The sequence below is a fragment of the Mytilus edulis genome, chromosome 11 (genome assembly GCF_963676685.1).
Source record: "Mytilus edulis chromosome 11, xbMytEdul2.2, whole genome shotgun sequence".
NCBI lineage: Eukaryota > Metazoa > Mollusca > Bivalvia > Mytilida > Mytilidae > Mytilus > Mytilus edulis.
In genome coordinates, this window is record NC_092354.1 from 4,756,059 (window position 1) to 4,780,358 (window position 24,300).

The 24,300-nt window shown below is 35.0% G+C and overlaps 1 protein-coding gene across 1 annotated transcript in view; it reads right to left on the reverse strand.

Annotated features, from left to right (window-relative positions):
* LOC139493908 (uncharacterized) overlaps window positions 1-24,300 on the reverse strand; it is a 75,144-nt gene that overhangs the window by 20,397 nt on the left and 30,447 nt on the right. The window contains exons 8-10 of the mRNA XM_071282069.1: window positions 20,799-20,888; window positions 1,022-1,097; window positions 262-519 (exon numbers count right to left, since the gene is read on the reverse strand). Of these exons, the coding sequence (XP_071138170.1) occupies window positions 262-519; window positions 1,022-1,097; window positions 20,799-20,888 (424 nt within the window). The remainder of the gene's footprint in view (window positions 1-261; window positions 520-1,021; window positions 1,098-20,798; window positions 20,889-24,300) is intronic.

Genomic DNA, 24,300 nt, shown 5'->3' on the forward strand with positions numbered 1-24,300 from the left:
ATGCCTATCTTTAATTCCATTAATTAAATATTAAATATTCATATTAGGTCTGAGACATACGGTTCATACTAGGGTCTAGCAAAAATGTGTTTCCAAGAATTGAATAAATAAAAAAAAAGAGTAAATACATAAAAACAGCATACACAGAACTTAAAAAAAAAAAATATGTTTACTATGTTTTAGTTTTTCTAGGATAACTTTGCAATAAACATGATAAATAAAACATGTAAAACGACGGTGAGAAAAAAATCGCATATTTACCTAACACTTTATTCCATTCCCAGTTACTTAGATTTATTCGACATCTTCGCCGATGAATTTCTACACCATTTGTGCTTTTTACGCTTTGTAACTCCTCCCCGAACAATCTTCGTACTAAGGAAGTCTTTCCAACAGATTTTTTTCCAACAATTATTAAATTTATATCTCGTCTTCTTTCTGAACCTGATTCAAGGGCGTTCAGATAAATGGCAATCGACTCATGATCCATCTTTTTTATTTGTTCTGGTATTTTGCTGTCTGAAATGTAAATAAATAAATTTTTATCCTCAAAAGTCATTAGTAAGAGATCATACTCGTCTACCGATTTATACATATTAGCTCTGAGACATACAATTCATATTAGTCTCAATCGATTTATGAATTTCGAACAGCGGTATCCTACTGTTGCCTTTATGATTATGTTGACATCACATGCCTTGTGACAGCAACTAGTAAGAATGATTTTGACGTCACATGCCTTGTCAGAGGAACTAGTAAGAATGATTATCCAAAATATTTTCAGCACGTTGAGGAAAATATAAATTAGATGGAAATGATTTTAAAGTTAATGTGGTCATGGTGATCTGTAATCAATCAATCTTCATCAATAGCCTACTTCACTTTTCTCATCAATTTGTTGGTTTTTTCCATCATTTTTCATTATAACATTATAAGCAGATATCAAGGTTTCCGTATATTAGAAACAGGTAATTATAAATCATTTCAGCCGGTATCTGAATAATTAACATTAGATGATTACCTTCAACTACTGGTGCTGCAGGTTTCTGTAAATGGGTGACAGTAGTTACTTCTGGGGATGTCTTTGACATGGCAGTCTACAAAAGAAAAATATGCTATAAACTATCATGCCCCATTTGAAAACTTGTCAATTAGTTTAATACACATATTTTAATAGCCTTTCTACCTGCCACTAGGTTTAAAGGACAATAACTCTATATTTTACAGGAAGTTGAAATGCGCAATTCAATCACAACTTATTTTAACTAGACACAGACAATTATCTTGGATGGACCGTAATTCTTTACTTATTTCCAACTTTGATTCTGTTGTTTGCATCTATTTGTTATAGTAGGTACAGTCATTGTATTGAACAAAATCATTCCTCTTCGCCGCATAATTTAAAGATAATGCATAGTGATGCACGTTGACTAAGTTTGAAAGTGCATATGTAGTTGTCTTCCTTACTAGAATAATCAGTTTCAGAGTGTTCAGTGTTATTTCCCTTTGTTTAAAAATATAAATTTCATGTTTCTTTATTTAAGGATTTACATGATGCTTATTCAGTAAAATTTAAAATTGAAAATGGAAATGGGGAATGTGTCAAAGAGACAACAACCCGACCAAAATAAAAAAACACAACAGCAGAAGGTCACCAACAGGTCTTCAATGTAGCGAGAAATTCCCGCACCCGGAGGCGTCCTTCAGCTGGCCCCTAAACAAATATATACTAGTTCAGTGATAATGAACGCCATACTAATTTCCAAATTGTACACAAGAAACTAAAATTTAAATAATACAAGACTAACAAAGGCCAGAGGCTCCTGACTTGGGACAGGCGCAAAAATGCGGCGGGGTTAAACATGTTTGTGAGATCTCAACCCTCCCCCTATACCTCTAACCAGTGTAGAAAAGTAAAAGCATAACAATACGCACATTAAAATTCAGTTCAAGAGAAGTCCGAGTCTGATGTCAGAAGATGTAACCAAAGAAAATAAACAAAATGACAATAATACATAAATAACAACAGACTACTAGCAGTTAACTGACATGCCAGCTCCAGACTTCAATTAAACTGACTGAAAGATTATGATTTCATCATATGAACATCAGGCACAATCCTTCCCGTAAGGGGTTTAGTATCATACCATCATAACATATATGAGAAGAACATAACCCGTGTCATGCCAACAACTGTTTTTAGAATAAATGTGTTTAGTTCCGACGCAAAGACCTTATCAGTGACTCAATATTAACGCCAAAATATGCAATCTTTAATGACTTGACAACAGTATCGTAATTATATCCCTTCTTAATAAGTCTATTCAAAGGTTTTGTAAGTTTATGAGGTGAATACTGACACCTTTGTGCTTTATAAAGAATATTTCCATAAAAAATTGGATGTGAAATACCTGAACGTATAAAAAGCCTGCATGTTGAGCTATATTTACGAATGATGTCTTTATACCGATGATAAAATTTAGTAAATGTTTTGACTAGTTTGTGATATCGAAAACCCTGGTGTAATAATTGTTCAGTAATACATAAATTTCTCTCGTTAAAATCTAAAACATTGTTACATATACACGAGCGAATCGTACAAGTTGAGATATATAAACACCGTAAGATGGTGACAAGGGAACGTCACCATCTAAAAACGGATAATTAACGATAGGAAATGAAAAATCATCCCTTTTATCATAAATTTTAGTAGTCAGCTTTCCGTTAGTGATATAGATTTCAAGATCGAGGAAAGGGCAGTGGTCATTGTTAGTATTAGCTTTATTTAAAGTAAGTTCACCAGGATAAATTTCATTAATATACATACTGAAGTCGTCATTATTGATAGCCAAAATATCATCCAAATATCTAAAAGTATTATTTAATTTGTTTATCAGATGTTGTTTTGATGGGTCTTTGCTTATTTTTGTCATAAATTGTAACTCGTAACAATACAAAAAGAGGTCCGCAATAAGTGGTGCACAGTTAGTCCCCATTGGAATTCCGATAATCTGACGATATACGGAATCCCCAAAGCGAACAAAAATGTTATCTAGTCAAAATTCCAGGGCATATATAGTATCAAAGCATGTCCAATTAACATAGTTTTTTTGTTTATTGCTACTAAAAAATGACCTAAAAGAGTTTGAACATATATATTCACATTCTGATTTTTTGAATGCCCATTTAATTAGGTGTGTGAATTTTTTCTTAATGAGAATGTGAGGCAATGTGGTATACAGGGTAGAAAAATCAAAACTTTGAACAGATTCAAAATCACCAATATAAGCATCCAATTTATCAAGTATTTCCAACGAGTTCTTGACACTCCAAAAGTAATTTATTCCACTATTTGCGAAGGCCTTATTTGAACAATTTATTATAAGGTTTTTAATTGTACCAAGTGTGCTGGTAAGAATAATAAACAAATTAATAGTTGAACAATGGCTTGAAGACGAAATAAATCTATATTTGTAAGGGGTTTTGTGTAGCTTCGGAAGCCAATACATAGTTGGGACTTTCATTGTATTTGGCTCTGCTTGTAAAGCGGTGGCTAAAAGTTTATGTTTGTTACAGATTTCGTTTTCTGAAAATGGAGTACATATTAATTGAATAGATATTAGTATTTTGAATTCATTGGTTAAAGATATTCATTTATATTCTAAAGTTTAGTATTTCAGACTGAAGTATACAGTCCAACCAATGAAAGTTGTAAAGAATGCAAACTCCCTTTAATTTATTGGTTTTCAATTTCTTAGACATGTTAGATATGAGAAGCAATTTTTTTTTGGAATTTTGATCAATCTTGAAGAAAATAATATGACCCCCCCCCCCCTCCCCCGCAAAAAAAAGCACAAAAAAACAAAATTCCCCATCCCCATTTTTTTCTTAATTTGAAATTTCAAAATATATCAATTCACCGAACACATTTGACAAGATAGAATTTTTCGGTGGTATAAAAAAATTACAGAGAAAATGATTTCGTTCTTTGCTAGAAACAGACTTAATCAAACTGACATTGAGTTATTCCTCTTAGTATAAGAAAATGTCATGAGAAAAACTCTGGTTGTACCCCTTGTATTCATTTGTCGTTTATAAACAAAAAAAAATGAAACTGTTTTCTCAGGCGTGCAAGAACATACAATCAAACGTTTTGATTTATTTTGCTCTAATTGTAGATGACTGTTTAAAAAACCACATTTCATTGGTTTATTTTGATATTTAATAAACTAAGTAAAAAGCCTAATTTTAAAGGCCCATTTTTGTCAATGACAATAATGATTTTTAGAAAAATTTCAAATTTGCCCATAATGTTTGGAAAATGCATATAGGATCAAGAAATACATAGGTCAGACACATTTTTCTTTACAGAGAAGTTGGGAATACATATTTTTAAGTTGTTCGTTTGACCAGGCTGATGATACAACCCACACTTACTGGCACTTGAGTTGTGTGATGGTGACTTCGGTCATAAATCCAAATACCCAAATAATGGACGACAAACAATATTTTACTAAGATTTGTAATGTAATGTCCTTTTTAAATAATTTATATATATTTTTTTTTTCAGAAGCAGTTATTGCCAAGTTCGAAAACAGCAGTGTTATCAACCATACTTTTAATGGAAAAAATGCATCTTTTCTTAAAGTATGTTTAATTTCTCCCATTGTTTAATTGCAAGAAAATAGCACATATTCAGGTTTTCAGGTTTTAGGCTCCAATCTGGCAATATGTGTTGTATTGCATTTAATGTGGCTACCTTTATTTGAAATGATAAGTTTAGAAAAAAATCAATTGTTTTCTGATTTTTGTGATTCACCGTTTTTTGCTGTAAAGGTGTCAAACCACCAATTTAAAATCCCTACCTATTCCAACAAATTTTTCATTTTTCAATTGTCACAGCTTTCTAAATTTTGTACCTAAGTATAACTTCATACAAATCAGGTATATCCTAAAATGTACATGTATCACCTTTCTATCTGCCAATTTTTAATCCAGGTTTAATGTTTTCACTTGTAGTAAAATACCAAATGTTCGAAGGTAACTACTAAACATAGCCCCTGATTTTTCTGGAAATCTTAAATAAATATAGTATGGAGAGCATTAATCTTAAATTTTTAATGCAAACTCATGAGCAAGTAAATTATGTCTAAAAATGGTTTAAATATATTTCTTTAACAAAAAGTTTTATTTCTGTAATTTTTTTGGTTAGTATAAGTAAACAATGACATCAAGCACTATATATTTTTTAGGGAAGGACTACTTTAATATAGAACTTTACATTCTAAATTGGAGTGAGTGAATTCGTGGTCTGACATCTTTATCACTATGCCATATCTCACTGGAGTAAACTTTACTACACACTACTTATTTTATGATGATGTGATTTATTTGTTTTGTATGTAATTTACAAAGGTTGTGCAGGAAAGTTAACATTACTGAGTTTACTAATTTCATAGAGGTTTTATCTATGTAGGTGGCTTTGCCTATCCGCTACATACTGAAAGGTTTAAACTTTATACACAGGTTGACAGCATACTTTGTAAAGATGTGCTTTTTGTGTTTTAATATATGATTAGTTACACTTTTTATTACATTGGCTAATGGCTATTTTTTTTAGTGAAATTAACGTAGAAAATGTAAGGAACTATGTGTTTTTCCTACGCATTCACAATTTGTTTTGATCCGACGTTATCGACGTCTTGACAATGCCTATTGTTGTATGACGTCAGAGAGTGAAATAATCACGTTTATTTAACATGAGAAATTATCGGTTTTTATTCAACTGGGAAATCAATGTTATTTATTGCAACCAATGTAATAATACATTTAAGCATAAACATGTAAATCAATCTTTCTGTACAGAGGTATGCATTATATATACATAAAAAGAGATGATGTGACGTCATATACCTAGGATATAGCAAGCTGAATGACACATACAAGAAGATGATGTGATGTATATTCCAAGGAGACATCGAGCTGATGACACATACAAGGAGATGATGTGATGTATATCACTAGGAGATAGCAAGCTGATGACACATACAAGGAGATAGCAAACTGATGACGCATAAAAGGAGATGATTTGATGTATAAACCTAGGATATACCAAACTGATGACACATAAAAGGAGATGATGTGATGTATATACCTAGGAAATAGCAAGCTGATGACACATAAAAGGAGATGATGTGATGTATATACCTAGGATATACCAAACTGATGACACATACAAGGAGATGATGTGATGTATATACCTAGAAGACAGCAAGCTGATGACACACACAAGGAGATGATGTGATGTATATACCTAGGAGACAGCAAACTGATGGCACATACAAGGAGATGATGTGATGTATTAACCTAGGAGATAGCAAGCTCATGACACATAAAAGGAGATGATGTGATGTATATACCTAGGAGATAGCAAGCTGATCACACATACAAGGAGATGATGTGATGTATATACATAGGAGATAGCAAGCTGATGACACATACAAGGAGATGATGTAATGCATATACCTAGAAGATAGCAAGCTGATGACACATAAAAGGATATGATGTGATATATGTACATAGGAGACAGCAAGCTGATGACACATACAAGGAGATGATGTGATGTATATACCTAGGAGATAGCAAGCTAATGACACATAAAAGGAGATGATGTGATGCATATACCTAGGAAATAGCAAGCTGATGACACATAAAAGGAGATGATGTGATGTATATACCTAGAAGACAGCAAGCTGATGACACATACAATGAGATGATGTGATGTATTTACCAAGGAGATAGCAAACTGATGACGCATAAAAGGAGATGATTTGATGTATTTACCTAGGAGACAGCAAGCTGATGACACATAAAAGGAGATGATGTGATGTATATACCTAGGATATACCAAACTGATGACACATACAAGGAGATGATGTGATGTATATACCTAGAAGACAGCAAGCTGATGACACACACAAGGAGATGATGTGATGTATATACCTAGGAGACAGCAAGCTGATGACACATACAATGAGATGATGTGATGTATTTACCAAGGAGATAGCAAACTGATGACGTATAAAAGGAGATGATTTGATGTATATACCTAGGATATACCAAACTGATGACACATAAAAGGAGATGATGTGATGTATATACCTAGGAAATAGCAAGCTGATGACACATAAAAGGAGATGATGTGATGTATATACATAGGGAATAGCAAACTGATGACACACACAAGGATATGATGTGATGTTTATACCTAGGATATACCAAACTGATGACACATACAAGGAGGTGATGTGATGTATATACCTAGGATATACCAAACTGATGACACATACAAGGAGATGATGTGATGTATATACCTAGAAGACAGCAAGCTGATGACACACACAAGGAGATGATGTGATGTATATACCTAGGAGACAGCAAGCTGATGACACATACAATGAGATGATGTGATGTATTTACCAAGGAGATAGCAAACTGATGACGTATAAAAGGAGATGATTTGATGTATATACCTAGGATATACCAAACTGATGACACATAAAAGGAGATGATGTGATGTATATACCTAGGAAATAGCAAGCTGATGACACATAAAAGGAGATGATGTGATGTATATACCTAGGATATACCAAACTGATGACACATACAAGGAGATGATGTGATGTATATACCTAGAAGACAGCAAGCTGATGACACACACAAGGAGATGATGTGATGTATATACCTAGGAGACAGCAAGCTGATGACACATACAATGAGATGATGTGATGTATTTACCAAGGAGATAGCAAACTGATGACGTATAAAAGGAGATGATTTGATGTATATACCTAGGATATACCAAACTGATGACACATAAAAGGAGATGATGTGATGTATATACCTAGGAAATAGCAAGCTGATGACACATAAAAGGAGATGATGTGATGTATATACATAGGGAATAGCAAACTGATGACACACACAAGGATATGATGTGATGTTTATACCTAGGATATACCAAACTGATGACACATACAAGGAGGTGATGTGATGTATATACCTAGGATATACCAAACTGATGACACATACAAGGAGATGATGTGATGTATATACCTAGAAGACAGCAAGCTGATGACACACACAAGGAGATGATGTGATGTATATACCTAGGAGACAGCAAGCTGATGACACATACAATGAGATGATGTGATGTATTTACCAAGGAGATAGCAAACTGATGACGTATAAAAGGAGATGATTTGATGTATATACCTAGGATATACCAAACTGATGACACATAAAAGGAGATGATGTGATGTATATACCTAGGAAATAGCAAGCTGATGACACATAAAAGGAGATGATGTGATGTATATACATAGGGAATAGCAAACTGATGACACACACAAGGATATGATGTGATGTTTATACCTAGGATATACCAAACTGATGACACATACAAGGAGGTGATGTGATGTATATACCTAGAAGACAGCAAGGTGATGACCCACACAAGGAGATGATGTGATGTATATACCTAGGAGACAGCAAACTAATGACACAAACAAGGAGATGATGTGATGTTTTTACCTAGGAGATAGCAAGCTGATGACACATACAAGGAGATGATTTGATGTATATACCTAGAAGACAGCCAGCTAACGACACATAAAAGGAGATGATGTGATGTATATATCTAGGAGATACCAAGCTGATGACACATACAAGGACATGATGTGATGTATATACCTAGGAGACAGCAAGCTGAAGACACATACAAGGAGATGCTGTGATGTATATACCTAGGAGATAGCAAGCTGATGACACATAAAAGGAGATGATCTGATTTATATACCTAGGAGATAGCAAGCTGATGACACATACAAGGACATGATGTAATGTATATACCTAGGAGATACCAAACCGATGACACATACAAGGAGATGAAGTGATGTATATATCTAGGAGACAGCAAGCTGATGACATTTAACATGAGATGATGTGATGTATATACCTAGGAGACAGCAAGCTGATGACACATACAAGGAAATGGTGTGATGTATATACCTAGGAGACAGCAAGCTGGTGACACATAAAAGGAGATGATGTGATGTATATACCTAGGAGATAGCAAGCTGGTGACACATAAAAGGAGAAGATGTGATGTATATACCTAGGAGACAGCAAGCTGGTGACACATAACAGGAAATGGTGTGATGTATATACCTAGGAGACAGCAAGTTGATGACACATACAAGGAGATGATGTGATGTATATACATAGGAGATACCAAGCTGATGACACATACAAGGTGATGATGTGATGTATATACCTAGGAGATAGCAAGCTGATGACACAAAAAAGGAGATGATGTGATGTATATACCTAGGAGATACCAAGCTGATGACACATACAAGGTGATGATGTGATGTATATACCTAGGAGATAGCAAGCTGATGACACAAAAAAGGAGATAATGTGATGTATATACCTAGGAGATACCACACTGATGACACATACAAGGACATGATGTGATGTATATACCTAGGAGATACCACACTGATGACACATACAAGGAGATGATGTGATGTATATACCTAGGAGATACCACACTGATGACATATACAAGGTGATGATGTGATGTATATCAATGTATATACCTAGGAGATACCAAGCTGATGACACATACAAGGAGATGATGTGATGTGTATACCTAGGAGATACCAAGCTGATGACACATACAAGGAGATGATGTGATGTATATACCTAGGAGATACCAAGCTGATGACACATACATGGAGATGATGTGATGTATATACCTAGGAGACAGCAAGCTGATGACACATACAAGGACATGATGTGATGTATATACCTAGGAGACAGCAAGCTGATGACACATAACAGGAGATGATGTGATGTATATACCTAGGAGATACCAAGCTGATGACATATACAAGGACATGATGTGATGTATATACCTAGGAGATACCACACTGATGACACATACAAGGAGATGATGTGATGTATATACCTAGGAGATACCACACTGATGACACATAAAAGGAGATGATGTGATGTATATACCTAGGAGATAGCAAGCTGATGACACATAAAAGGAGATGATGTGATGTATATACCTAGGAGATAGCAAGCTGGTGACACATAAAAGGAGATGATGTGATGTATATACCTAAGAGATAGCAAGCTGATTACACATACAAGGAGATGATGTGATGTATATACCTAGGAGATAGCAAGCTGATGACACATAAAAGGACATGATGTGATGTATATACCTAAGAGATACCAAGCTGATGACACATAAAAGGAGATGATGTGATGTATATACCTAGGAGATACCACACTGATGACACATAAAAGGAGATGATGTGATGTATATACCTAGGAGATAGCAAGCTGATGACATATACAAGGTGATGATGTGATGTATATCAATGTATATACCTAGGAGATACCAAGCTGATGACACATACAAGGAGATGATGTGATGTATATACCTAGGAAATACCATGCTGATGACACATATAAGGAGATGATGTGATGTGTATACCTAGGAGATAGCAAGCTGATGACACATACAAGGACATGATGTGATGTATATACCTAGGAGATACCAAGCTGATGACACATAAAAGGAGAAGATGTGATGTATATACTTAGGAGATACCTAGCTGATGACACATACAAGGAGATGATGTGTCGATGTATATACCTAGGAGATACCAAGCTAATGACACATTCAAGGACATGATGTGATGTATATACCTAGGAGATAGCGAGCTGATGACACATAAAAGGAGAAGATGTGATGTATATATACCTAGGAGATACCACACTGATGACACATAAAAGGAGATGATGTGATGTATATACCTAGGAAATACCAAGCTGATGACACATAAAAGGAGATGATGTGATATATATACCTAGGAGATACCAAGCTGATGACACATACAAGGACATGATGTGATGTATATACCTAGGAAATACCAAGCTGATGACACATAAAAGGAGATGATGTGATATATATACCTAGGAGATACCAAGCTGATGACACATACAAGGACATGATGTGATGTATATACCTAGGAGATGTCAAGCTGATGACACATACAAGGACATGATGTGATGTATATACCTAGGAGATACCAAGCTGATGACACATAAAAGGAGATGATGTGATGTATATACCTAGGAGATAGCAAGCTGACGACACATACAAGGACCTGATGTGATGTATATACCTAGGAGATACCAAGTTGCTGACACATACAAGGACATGATGTGATGTATATACCTAGGAGATACCAAGTTGCTGACACATACAAGGACATGATGTGATGTATATACCTAGGAGATACCAAGTTGCTGACACATACAAGGACATGATCTGATGTATATACCTAGGAGATACCAAGTTGCTGACACATACAAGGACATGATCTGATGTATATACCTAGGAGATACCAAGTTGCTGACACAAACAAGGACATGATCTGATGTATATACCTACGAGATACCAATCTAATGACACGTATAAGGAGATAATGTGAGGTATATACCTAGGAGATACCAAGCTGATGACACATAAAAGGAGATGATGTGATGTATATACCTAGGAGACAGTAAGCTGATGATACATACAAGGACATGATGTGATGCATAAACCTAGGAGATACCAAGCTGATGACACATAAAAGGAGATGATGTGATGTATATACCTAGGAGATATTAAACTGATGACACATAAAAGGAGATGATGTGATGTATATACCTAGGAGATACCAGGCTGATGACACATACAAGGAGATGATGTGATGTATATACCTAGGAGATACCAAACTGATGACACATACAAGGAGATGATGTGATGTATATACCTAGGAGATATCAACCTGATGACACATAAAAGGAGATGATGTGAGGTATAAACCTAGGAGATACCAAGCTGATGACACATAAAAGGAGATGATGTGAGGTATATACCTAGGAGATATTAAACTGATGACACATAAAAGGAGATGATGTGAGGTATATACCTAGGAGATATCAAACTGATGACAGATAAAAGGAGATGATGTGATGTATATACCTAGGAGATAGCAAGCTGATGACACATAAAAGGAGATGATGTGATATAAAAACCTAGGAGATACCAAACTGATGACACATGCAAGGAGATCATGTGATGTATATACCTAGGTGATACCAAACTGATGACACATACAAGGACATGATGTGATGTATATACCTAGGAGATAGCAAGCTGATGACACATAAAAGGAGATGATGTGATATATAAACGTAGGAGATACCAAACTGATCACACATACAAGGACATGATGTGATGTATATACCTAGGAGATAGCAAGCTGATGACAGATAAAAGGAGATGATGTGATGTATATACCTAGGAGATACCAAACTGATGACACATACAAAGAGAGGATGTGATGTATATACCTAGGAGATTGCAAGCTGATGACACATACAAGGAGATGATGTGATGTATAAACCTAGGAGATACCAAGCTGATGATATATAAAAGGAGATGATGTGATGTATATACCTAGGAGATACCAAACTGATGACACATACAAAGAGAGGATGTGATGTATATACCTAGGAGATTGCAAGCTGATGACACATACAAGGAGATGATGTGATGTATAAACCTAGGAGATACCAAGCTGATGATACATAAAAGGAGATGATGTGATGTATATAGCTAGGAGATACCAAACTGATGACATATACAAGGAGATGATTTGATGTATATACCTAGGAGATAGCAAGCTGATGACAGATAAAAGGAGATGATGTGATGTATATACTTAGGAGATAGCAAGCTGATGACACAAACAAGGAGATGCTGTGATGTATATACCTAGAAGATACCAAGCTGATTACACATACAAGGACATGATGTGATGCATATACCTAGGAGATACCAAGCTGATGACACATAAAAGGAGATGATTTGATGTATATACCTAGGATATACCAAGCTGATGACAGATAAAAGGAGATGATGTGATGTATATACCTAGGAGATAGCAAGCTGATGACACATAAAAGGAGATGATATGATGTATATACCTAGGAGATACCAAGCTGATGACACATACAAGGACATGATGTGATGTATATACCTAGGAGATACCAAGCTGATGATACATACAAGGAGATGATGTGATGTATATACCTAGGAGATACCAAACTGATGACACATACAAGGAGATGATGTGATGTATATATCTAGGAGACAGGAAGCTGATGACATATAAAAGGAGATGATGTGAGGTATATACCTAGGAGATAGCAAGCTGATGACACATACAAGGACATGATATGATGTATATACCTAGGAGATACCAAGTTGATGACACAAAAAAGGAGATGATGTGATGTATATACCTAGGAGATACCAAACTGATGACACATACAAGGAGATGATGTGATGTATATATCTAGGAGATACCAAACTGATGACATATAAAAAGAAATGATGTGATGTATATACCTAGGAGATACCAAACTGTTGACACAAAAAAGGAGATGATGTGATGTATATACCTAGGAGATACCAAACTGATGACACATACAAGGAGATGATGTGATGTATATATCTAGGAGATACCAAACTGATGACATATAAAAAGAAATGATGTGATGTATATACCTAGGAGATACCAAACTGTTGACACATACAAGGAGATGATGTGATGTATATACCTAGGAGATACCAAGCTGATGACACATAAAAGGAGATGATGTGATGTATAAACCTTGGAGATACCAAACTGACGATACATACAAGGAGATGATGTGATGTATATACTTAGGAGATACCAAACTGATGATACATAAGAGGAGATGATGTGATATATATACCAAGCTGATGACACATAAAAGAAGATGATAAGATGTATATACCTAGGAGATACCAAACTGATGACACATAAAAGGAGATGATGTGATGTATATACCTAGGAGATAGCAAGCTGATGACACATAAAAGGAGATCATGTGATGTATATACCAAAGAAATAGGAAGCTGATGACACATAAAAGGAGATGATGTGATGTATATACCTAGGAGACAGCAAGCTGATGACACATGCAAGGAGATGATGTGATGTATATACCTAGGAGACAGCAAACTGATGACATATAAAAAGAGATGATGTGATGTATATACCAAAGAAATAGGAAGCTGATGACACATACAAGGAGATGATGTGATGTATATACCTAGGAGATACCAAGCTGATGATACATAAAAGGAGATGATGTGAGGTATATACCTAGGATATACCAAACTGATGACAAATACAAGGACATGATATGATGTGTATACCTAGGAGATACCAAACTGATGACACATACAAGGAGATGATATGATGTATATATCTAGGAGATACCAAATTGATGACATATAAAAAGAGATGATGTGATGTATATACCTAGGAGATACGAAACTGATGACACATAAAAGGAGATGATGTGATGTATATACCTAGGAGACAGCAAGCTGATGACACATACAAGGAGATGATGTGATGTATATTCCTAGGAGATACCAAACTGATGATACATACAAGGAGATGATGTGATGTTTATACCTAGGAAATAGCAAGCTGATGACACATACAAGGACATGATGTGATGTATATACCTAGGAGATACCACGCTGATGACACATACAAGGAGATGATGTGATGTATATACCAAGGAGATACCAAACTGATGACACATACAAGGAGATCATGTGCTGTATATACGCAGGAGATACCACGCTGATGACACATAAAAGGAGATGATGTGATGTTTATATCTAGGAGATAACAAGCTGATGACACATACAAGGAGATGATATGATGTATATAGCTAGGATATACCAAGCTGATGACACATAAAAGGAGATGATGTGATGTATATACCTAGGAGATACCAAACTGTTCACACATACAAGATGATGTGATGTATATACCTAGGAGATACCAAACTAATGATACATAAAAGGAGATGATGTGATGTGTATACCTAGGAGATACCAAACTGATGACACATACAAGGAGATGATGTGATGTATATATCTAGGAGATACCAAACTGATGACATATAAAGAGAGTTGATGTGATGTATATACCTAGGAGATACCAAACTAATGATACATAAAAGGAGATGATGTGATGTATAAACCTAGGAGACAGCAAGCTGATGACACATAAAAGGAGATGATGTGATGTATAAACCTAGGAGATACCAAATTGATGATACATACAAGGAGATGATGTGATGTACATACCTAGGAGACAGCAAGCTGATGACACATATAAGGAGATGATGTGATGTATATACCTAGGAGATACCAAACTGATGACACATAAAAGGAGATGATGTGATGTATATACCTAGGAGATACCAAACTGATGACATATAAAGAGAGTTGATGTGATGTATATACCTAGGAGATACCAAACTAATGATACATACAAGGAGATGATGTGATGTATATACCTAGGAGACAGCAAGCTGATGACACATAACAGGAGATGATGTGATGTATATACCTAGGAGATACCAAGCTGATGACATATACAAGGACATGATGTGATGTATATACCTAGGAGATACCACACTGATGACACATACAAGGAGATGATGTGATGTATATACCTAGGAGATACCACACTGATGACACATAAAAGGAGATGATGTGATGTATATACCTAGGAGATAGCAAGCTGATGACACATAAAAGGAGATGATGTGATGTATATACCTAGGAGATAGCAAGCTGGTGACACATAAAAGGAGATGATGTGATGTATATACCTAAGAGATAGCAAGCTGATTACACATACAAGGAGATGATGTGATGTATATACCTAGGAGATAGCAAGCTGATGACACATAAAAGGACATGATGTGATGTATATACCTAAGAGATACCAAGCTGATGACACATAAAAGGAGATGATGTGATGTATATACCTAGGAGATACCACACTGATGACACATAAAAGGAGATGATGTGATGTATATACCTAGGAGATAGCAAGCTGATGACATATACAAGGTGATGATGTGATGTATATCAATGTATATACCTAGGAGATACCAAGTTGCTGACACAAACAAGGACATGATCTGATGTATATACCTACGAGATACCAATCTAATGACACGTATAAGGAGATAATGTGAGGTATATACCTAGGAGATACCAAGCTGATGACACATAAAAGGAGATGATGTGATGTATATACCTAGGAGACAGTAAGCTGATGATACATACAAGGACATGATGTGATGCATAAACCTAGGAGATACCAAGCTGATGACACATAAAAGGAGATGATGTGATGTATATACCTAGGAGATATTAAACTGATGACACATAAAAGGAGATGATGTGATGTATATACCTAGGAGATACCAGGCTGATGACACATACAAGGAGATGATGTGATGTATATACCTAGGAGATACCAAACTGATGACACATACAAGGAGATGATGTGATGTATATACCTAGGAGATATCAACCTGATGACACATAAAAGGAGATGATGTGAGGTATAAACCTAGGAGATACCAAGCTGATGACACATAAAAGGAGATGATGTGAGGTATATACCTAGGAGATATTAAACTGATGACACATAAAAGGAGATGATGTGAGGTATATACCTAGGAGATATCAAACTGATGACAGATAAAAGGAGATGATGTGATGTATATACCTAGGAGATAGCAAGCTGATGACACATAAAAGGAGATGATGTGATATAAAAACCTAGGAGATACCAAACTGATGACACATGCAAGGAGATCATGTGATGTATATACCTAGGTGATACCAAACTGATGACACATACAAGGACATGATGTGATGTATATACCTAGGAGATAGCAAGCTGATGACACATAAAAGGAGATGATGTGATATATAAACGTAGGAGATACCAAACTGATCACACATACAAGGACATGATGTGATGTATATACCTAGGAGATAGCAAGCTGATGACAGATAAAAGGAGATGATGTGATGTATATACCTAGGAGATACCAAACTGATGACACATACAAAGAGAGGATGTGATGTATATACCTAGGAGATTGCAAGCTGATGACACATACAAGGAGATGATGTGATGTATAAACCTAGGAGATACCAAGCTGATGATATATAAAAGGAGATGATGTGATGTATATACCTAGGAGATACCAAACTGATGACACATACAAAGAGAGGATGTGATGTATATACCTAGGAGATTGCAAGCTGATGACACATACAAGGAGATGATGTGATGTATAAACCTAGGAGATACCAAGCTGATGATACATAAAAGGAGATGATGTGATGTATATAGCTAGGAGATACCAAACTGATGACATATACAAGGAGATGATTTGATGTATATACCTAGGAGATAGCAAGCTGATGACAGATAAAAGGAGATGATGTGATGTATATACTTAGGAGATAGCAAGCTGATGACACAAACAAGGAGATGCTGTGATGTATATACCTAGAAGATACCAAGCTGATTACACATACAAGGACATGATGTGATGCATATACCTAGGAGATACCAAGCTGATGACACATAAAAGGAGATGATTTGATGTATATACCTAGGATATACCAAGCTGATGACAGATAAAAGGAGATGATGTGATGTATATACCTAGGAGATAGCAAGCTGATGACACATAAAAGGAGATGATATGATGTATATACCTAGGAGATACCAAGCTGATGACACATACAAGGACATGATGTGATGTATATACCTAGGAGATACCAAGCTGATGATACATACAAGGAGATGATGTGATGTATATACCTAGGAGATACCAAACTGATGACACATACAAGGAGATGATGTGATGTATATATCTAGGAGACAGGAAGCTGATGACATATAAAAGGAGATGATGTGAGGTATATACCTAGGAGATAGCAAGCTGATGACACATACAAGGACATGATATGATGTATATACCTAGGAGATACCAAGTTGATGACACAAAAAAGGAGATGATGTGATGTATATACCTAGGAGATACCAAACTGATGACACATACAAGGAGATGATGTGATGTATATATCTAGGAGATACCAAACTGATGACATATAAAAAGAAATGATGTGATGTATATACCTAGGAGATACCAAACTGTTGACACAAAAAAGGAGATGATGTGATGTATATACCTAGGAGATACCAAACTGATGACACATACAAGGAGATGATGTGATGTATATATCTAGGAGATACCAAACTGATGACATATAAAAAGAAATGATGTGATGTATATACCTAGGAGATACCAAACTGTTGACACATACAAGGAGATGATGTGATGTATATACCTAGGAGATACCAAGCTGATGACACATAAAAGGAGATGATGTGATGTATAAACCTTGGAGATACCAAACTGACGATACATACAAGGAGATGATGTGATGTATATACTTAGGAGATACCAAACTGATGATACATAAGAGGAGATGATGTGATATATATACCAAGCTGATGACACATAAAAGAAGATGATAAGATGTATATACCTAGGAGATACCAAACTGATGACACATAAAAGGAGATGATGTGATGTATATACCTAGGAGATAGCAAGCTGATGACACATAAAAGGAGATCATGTGATGTATATACCAAAGAAATAGGAAGCTGATGACACATAAAAGGAGATGATGTGATGTATATACCTAGGAGACAGCAAGCTGATGACACATGCAAGGAGATGATGTGATGTATATACCTAGGAGACAGCAAACTGATGACATATAAAAAGAGATGATGTGATGTATATACCAAAGAAATAGGAAGCTGATGACACATACAAGGAGATGATGTGATGTATATACCTAGGAGATACCAAGCTGATGATACATAAAAGGAGATGATGTGAGGTATATACCTAGGATATACCAAACTGATGACAAATACAAGGACATGATATGATGTGTATACCTAGGAGATACCAAACTGATGACACATACAAGGAGATGATATGATGTATATATCTAGGAGATACCAAATTGATGACATATAAAAAGAGATGATGTGATGTATATACCTAGGAGATACGAAACTGATGACACATAAAAGGAGATGATGTGATGTATATACCTAGGAGACAGCAAGCTGATGACACATACAAGGAGATGATGTGATGTATATTCCTAGGAGATACCAAACTGATGATACATACAAGGAGATGATGTGATGTTTATACCTAGGAAATAGCAAGCTGATGACACATACAAGGACATGATGTGATGTATATACCTAGGAGATACCACGCTGATGACACATACAAGGAGATGATGTGATGTATATACCAAGGAGATACCAAACTGATGACACATACAAGGAGATCATGTGCTGTATATACGCAGGAGATACCACGCTGATGACACATAAAAGGAGATGATGTGATGTTTATATCTAGGAGATAACAAGCTGATGACACATACAAGGAGATGATATGATGTATATAGCTAGGATATACCAAGCTGATGACACATAAAAGGAGATGATGTGATGTATATACCTAGGAGATACCAAACTGTTCACACATACAAGATGATGTGATGTATATACCTAGGAGATACCAAACTAATGATACATAAAAGGAGATGATGTGATGTATATACCTAGGAGATACCAAACTGTTGACACATACAAGGAGATGATGTGATGTATATATCTAGGAGATACCAAACTGATGACATATAAAGAGAGTTGATGTGATGTATATACCTAGGAGATACCAAACTAATGATACATAAAAGGAGATGATGTGATGTATAAACCTAGGAGACAGCAAGCTGATGACACATAAAAGGAGATGATGTGATGTATAAACCTAGGAGATACCAAATTGATGATACATACAAGGAGATGATGTGATGTACATACCTAGCAGACAGCAAGCTTGTGACACATAAAAGGATATGATATGAGGTATATACCTAGGAGATACCAAACTGATGACACATACAAGGAGATGATGTGATGTATATACCTATTAGACAGCAAGCTGGTGACACATAAAAGGATATGATGTGAGGTATATACCTAGGAGATACCAAACTGATGACACATACAAGGAGATGATGTGATGTATATACCTAGGAGACAGCAAGCTGATGACACATACAAGAAGATGATGTGTTGTATATACCTAGGAGATACCAAACTGATGACACATACAAGAAGATGATGTGATGTATATACCTAGGAGACAGTAAGCTGATGATACATACAAGGAGATGATGTGTTGTATATACCTAGGAGATACCAAACTGATGACACATACAAGAAGATGATGTGATGTATATACCTAGGAGACAGCAAACTGATGACACATATAAGGAGATGATGTGATGTATATACCTAGGAGATACCAAACTGATGACACATACAAGGAGATGATGTGATGTATATACCTAGGAGATATCAAGCTGATGACACAAAAAATAAGAGAAAAATCCAGCAGATGAGAACACAGATTTCAAACATTTGTCTTTCACATATGCCAACATCTATATTAGGCAACAAGCTTGGAATTGTCAACTTACCGGGTACATTGTTAACTGACAACAAATACTACAACGACATTGAAGACTACCGGCAACTGTTTTATTGTAATTTATTTGTACCAAGTCTGTTTTGTCTCTTGTAATCTGTGAAGATCTTTTAAAGAAAGACACAACTGTTTACCTTAAGGAAGTCCATCACTTCTTCCTTCTTCCTTTTTCTCTCTTCATCATCATAGCTTCCTATTTTAACCAGATCATAAGGAGTTTTACCCTGAAATACAATCAAATAATCTTTCATTAATTATACACATATACATCTTTTATTTAAAAAAACTGTAAAACATTAGGTAATAGGTAACTGTTGCATTAAGTATACCTATGCAATGCAGAATGTTGTCTTATTTATATATACTTGAAATAAAAACCAGTGAACCTAAACCAACAACAAATATGAAATGTCATTATAAAGAGATCAATGAATAATATTTGAGATTTTACTGTTAAAGAAATCATTGAATGATTACAAGGTGTAGGGTGTGTTGGTAAAATGTGATAAGATGGTAGTCATAGTAGTTGTGATGGTAGTGTAAGATATGTTGCTGGAGTATTATTAAATGGTAGTTTTGCTAATAGTGTATGATTAGTGTAAGATGTGTTGGTGGAATTTGATTAGATGGTAGTAAGATGTGTTGCTGGAGTATGATTAGATGGTAATTTTAATAGTAGTGTATGATTGGTGTAGGGTGTGTTGTTGAAATGTGATTAGATGGTAGTTTTGTTAAATAGAGTAATCTATGATTGGTGTAAGGTGTATTGTTGGAGTATGATTAGATGGTAGTTTTGTTAAATATAGTATGATTGTTGTAAGGTGTGTTGGTGGAATGTGATTAGACGGTAGTTTTCAGGGATGATTCCACTATATAGTTTAGGGCCGCTGAATGTTTGTAAATATAAATTTCCAATTCAGGAAAATAAAATAAAAATTGGCATTTCCGAAAAAGTTTCCGTCACCGATTACTGCAACTATAATTTTTCATAGTGTGTCGTCAAAACGTAGTAAAATCCGGATACGAATGCTGACTATGATCGCATTTTATTAACGATTTAATTTTGTCAACATGAGGTTAACAATTTTAGCTGTTGGATTCAATTGAAGTTAAAATGTTATGGGAGTATTTGGTCTCGTTAAAGTAGATCGCTCAGCAGGTTAATAAAAAAAAAACTTTTTTTCCAAATGGGTGTCAAAACAGACCTAGGCAAAGAGCAAATTCAACATTATATGACATTGATGAAATAATTTAATGGTAAAATCAGATCGCCCAACAGAGCCGGTTATGTAATTTGATGAACACTTGTTTTGTAAAAGAAATTATTTGATATTTTGCTCTTTTTTCCGCAAAACAGTTTGAGCGTTTTTGAAAATAATGTTGCTGATAGACCATTCATGAAATGAAGTTTATAAGATTTCTTATATAGTTCATGAGATATCTTCTAGTTGTGACCTTATATAAAGTATATTTGTAAGATATCTTGTATAAAGTATATTTGTAAGATATCTTGTATAAAGTATATTTGTAAGATATCTTATATAAAGTATTTTTGTAAGATATCTTATATAAAGTATACGTAAGATATATATTTTAAAATCGATATAAGATATCTTCTATATTATATAAGATATCTATTTAATATCAGATATCTTATAAAAAATATTATTTAATATATCTCATATATTATAAGAAATATTATTAGAGATATCGTATATAAATTATAAGATGTTTCATATAATTTTGTTAAAATGATATCCAATAAATCATATAAGATATCTTATACAAAACATATTTCATATACTTTAAGATATCTTAAATAAATCTTATATATTATATAAGATATCTTATATATTATATAAGATATCTTATATATTATGAGATAATTTGAAATTCCAATAAATAGCTAAACGGCTTGCCATAGGTTTATGTAAATAGCTGGTACTTGTTAACGCATCAATAAAAATATAACGGAATTTGACGAGACTGACATCATAGTGAGAGGGTTAGCGCTTTAAAACCAAGTTTAATCCACCATTTTTTACATTTGAAAATGCCTGTACCAAGTCAGATATATGACAGTTCTTGTCCATTCGTTTTTGACACCAATCATACACTATTAACTAAACTGCCATGTAATCACATTCTACCAACACACCCTACACCAATCATACACTACCAACACAACTACCATCTAATCACATTCCACCAACACACCATACACCAATCATACACTATTAACTAAACTACCATCTAATCACATTCTAACTACACACCCAATACCAATCATACACTACCAACACAACTACCATCTAATCACATTCCACCAACACACCATACACCAATCATACACTATTAACTAAACTACCATCTAATCACATTCTAACTACACACCCAATACCAATCATACACTACCAACACAAATACCATCTAATCACATTCCACCAACACACCCTACACCATTCATACACTATTAACTAAACTACCATGTAATCACATTCTACCAACACACCCTACACCAATCATACACCACTGACACAACTACCATCTTATCACATTCCACCAACGCACTCTAAACCAATCATACACTATTCACTAAACAACCATGTAATCACATTCCACCAACACACCCTACACCAATCATACACTATTAACTAAACAACCATGTAATCACATCCCACCAACACACCCTACACCAATCATACAATATTAACACAACTACCACCTAATCACATTCCACAAACACACCCTATACCAATCATACACTACTGACACAACTACCATATAATCACATTCTATTAACACACCCTACACCAATCATACACTACTGACACAACTACCATCTAATCACATTCCACCAACAAACCCTACACCAATCATACATTATCAACACAACTACCACCTAATCACATTCCACCAACACAACCTATACCAAGCATACACTACTGACACAACTACCATCTAATCACATTCCACCAACACACCCTACACCAATCATACACTACTGACACAACTACCATGTAATCACATTCCACCAACACACCTTACACCAATCATACACTACTGACACAACTACCATCTAATCACATTCCACCAACACACCCTACACCCATCATACACTACTGACACAACTACCATGTAATCACATTCCACCAACAAACCCTAAACCAATCATACACTACTAACAAAACTACCATCTAATCACATTTCACCAACACACCCTATACCAATCATCCACTACTGACACAACTACCATGTAATCAAATTCCACCAACAAACCCTATACCAATCATATACTACCAACACATCTACCATGTAATCACATTCCACCAACACACTCTATACCAATCATACACTACTGACACAACTACCATCTAATCACATTCCACCAACACACCCTACACTAATCATACACTACTGACACAACTACCATGTAATCAAATTCCACCAACACACATTACACCAATCATACACTACTGACACAACTACCATCTAATCACATTCCGCAAACAAAACCTATACCAATCATACATTATCAACACAACTACCACCTAATCACATTCCACCAACACAACCTACATCAATCATACACTACTGACACAACTACCATCTAATCACATTCTACCTACATACCCT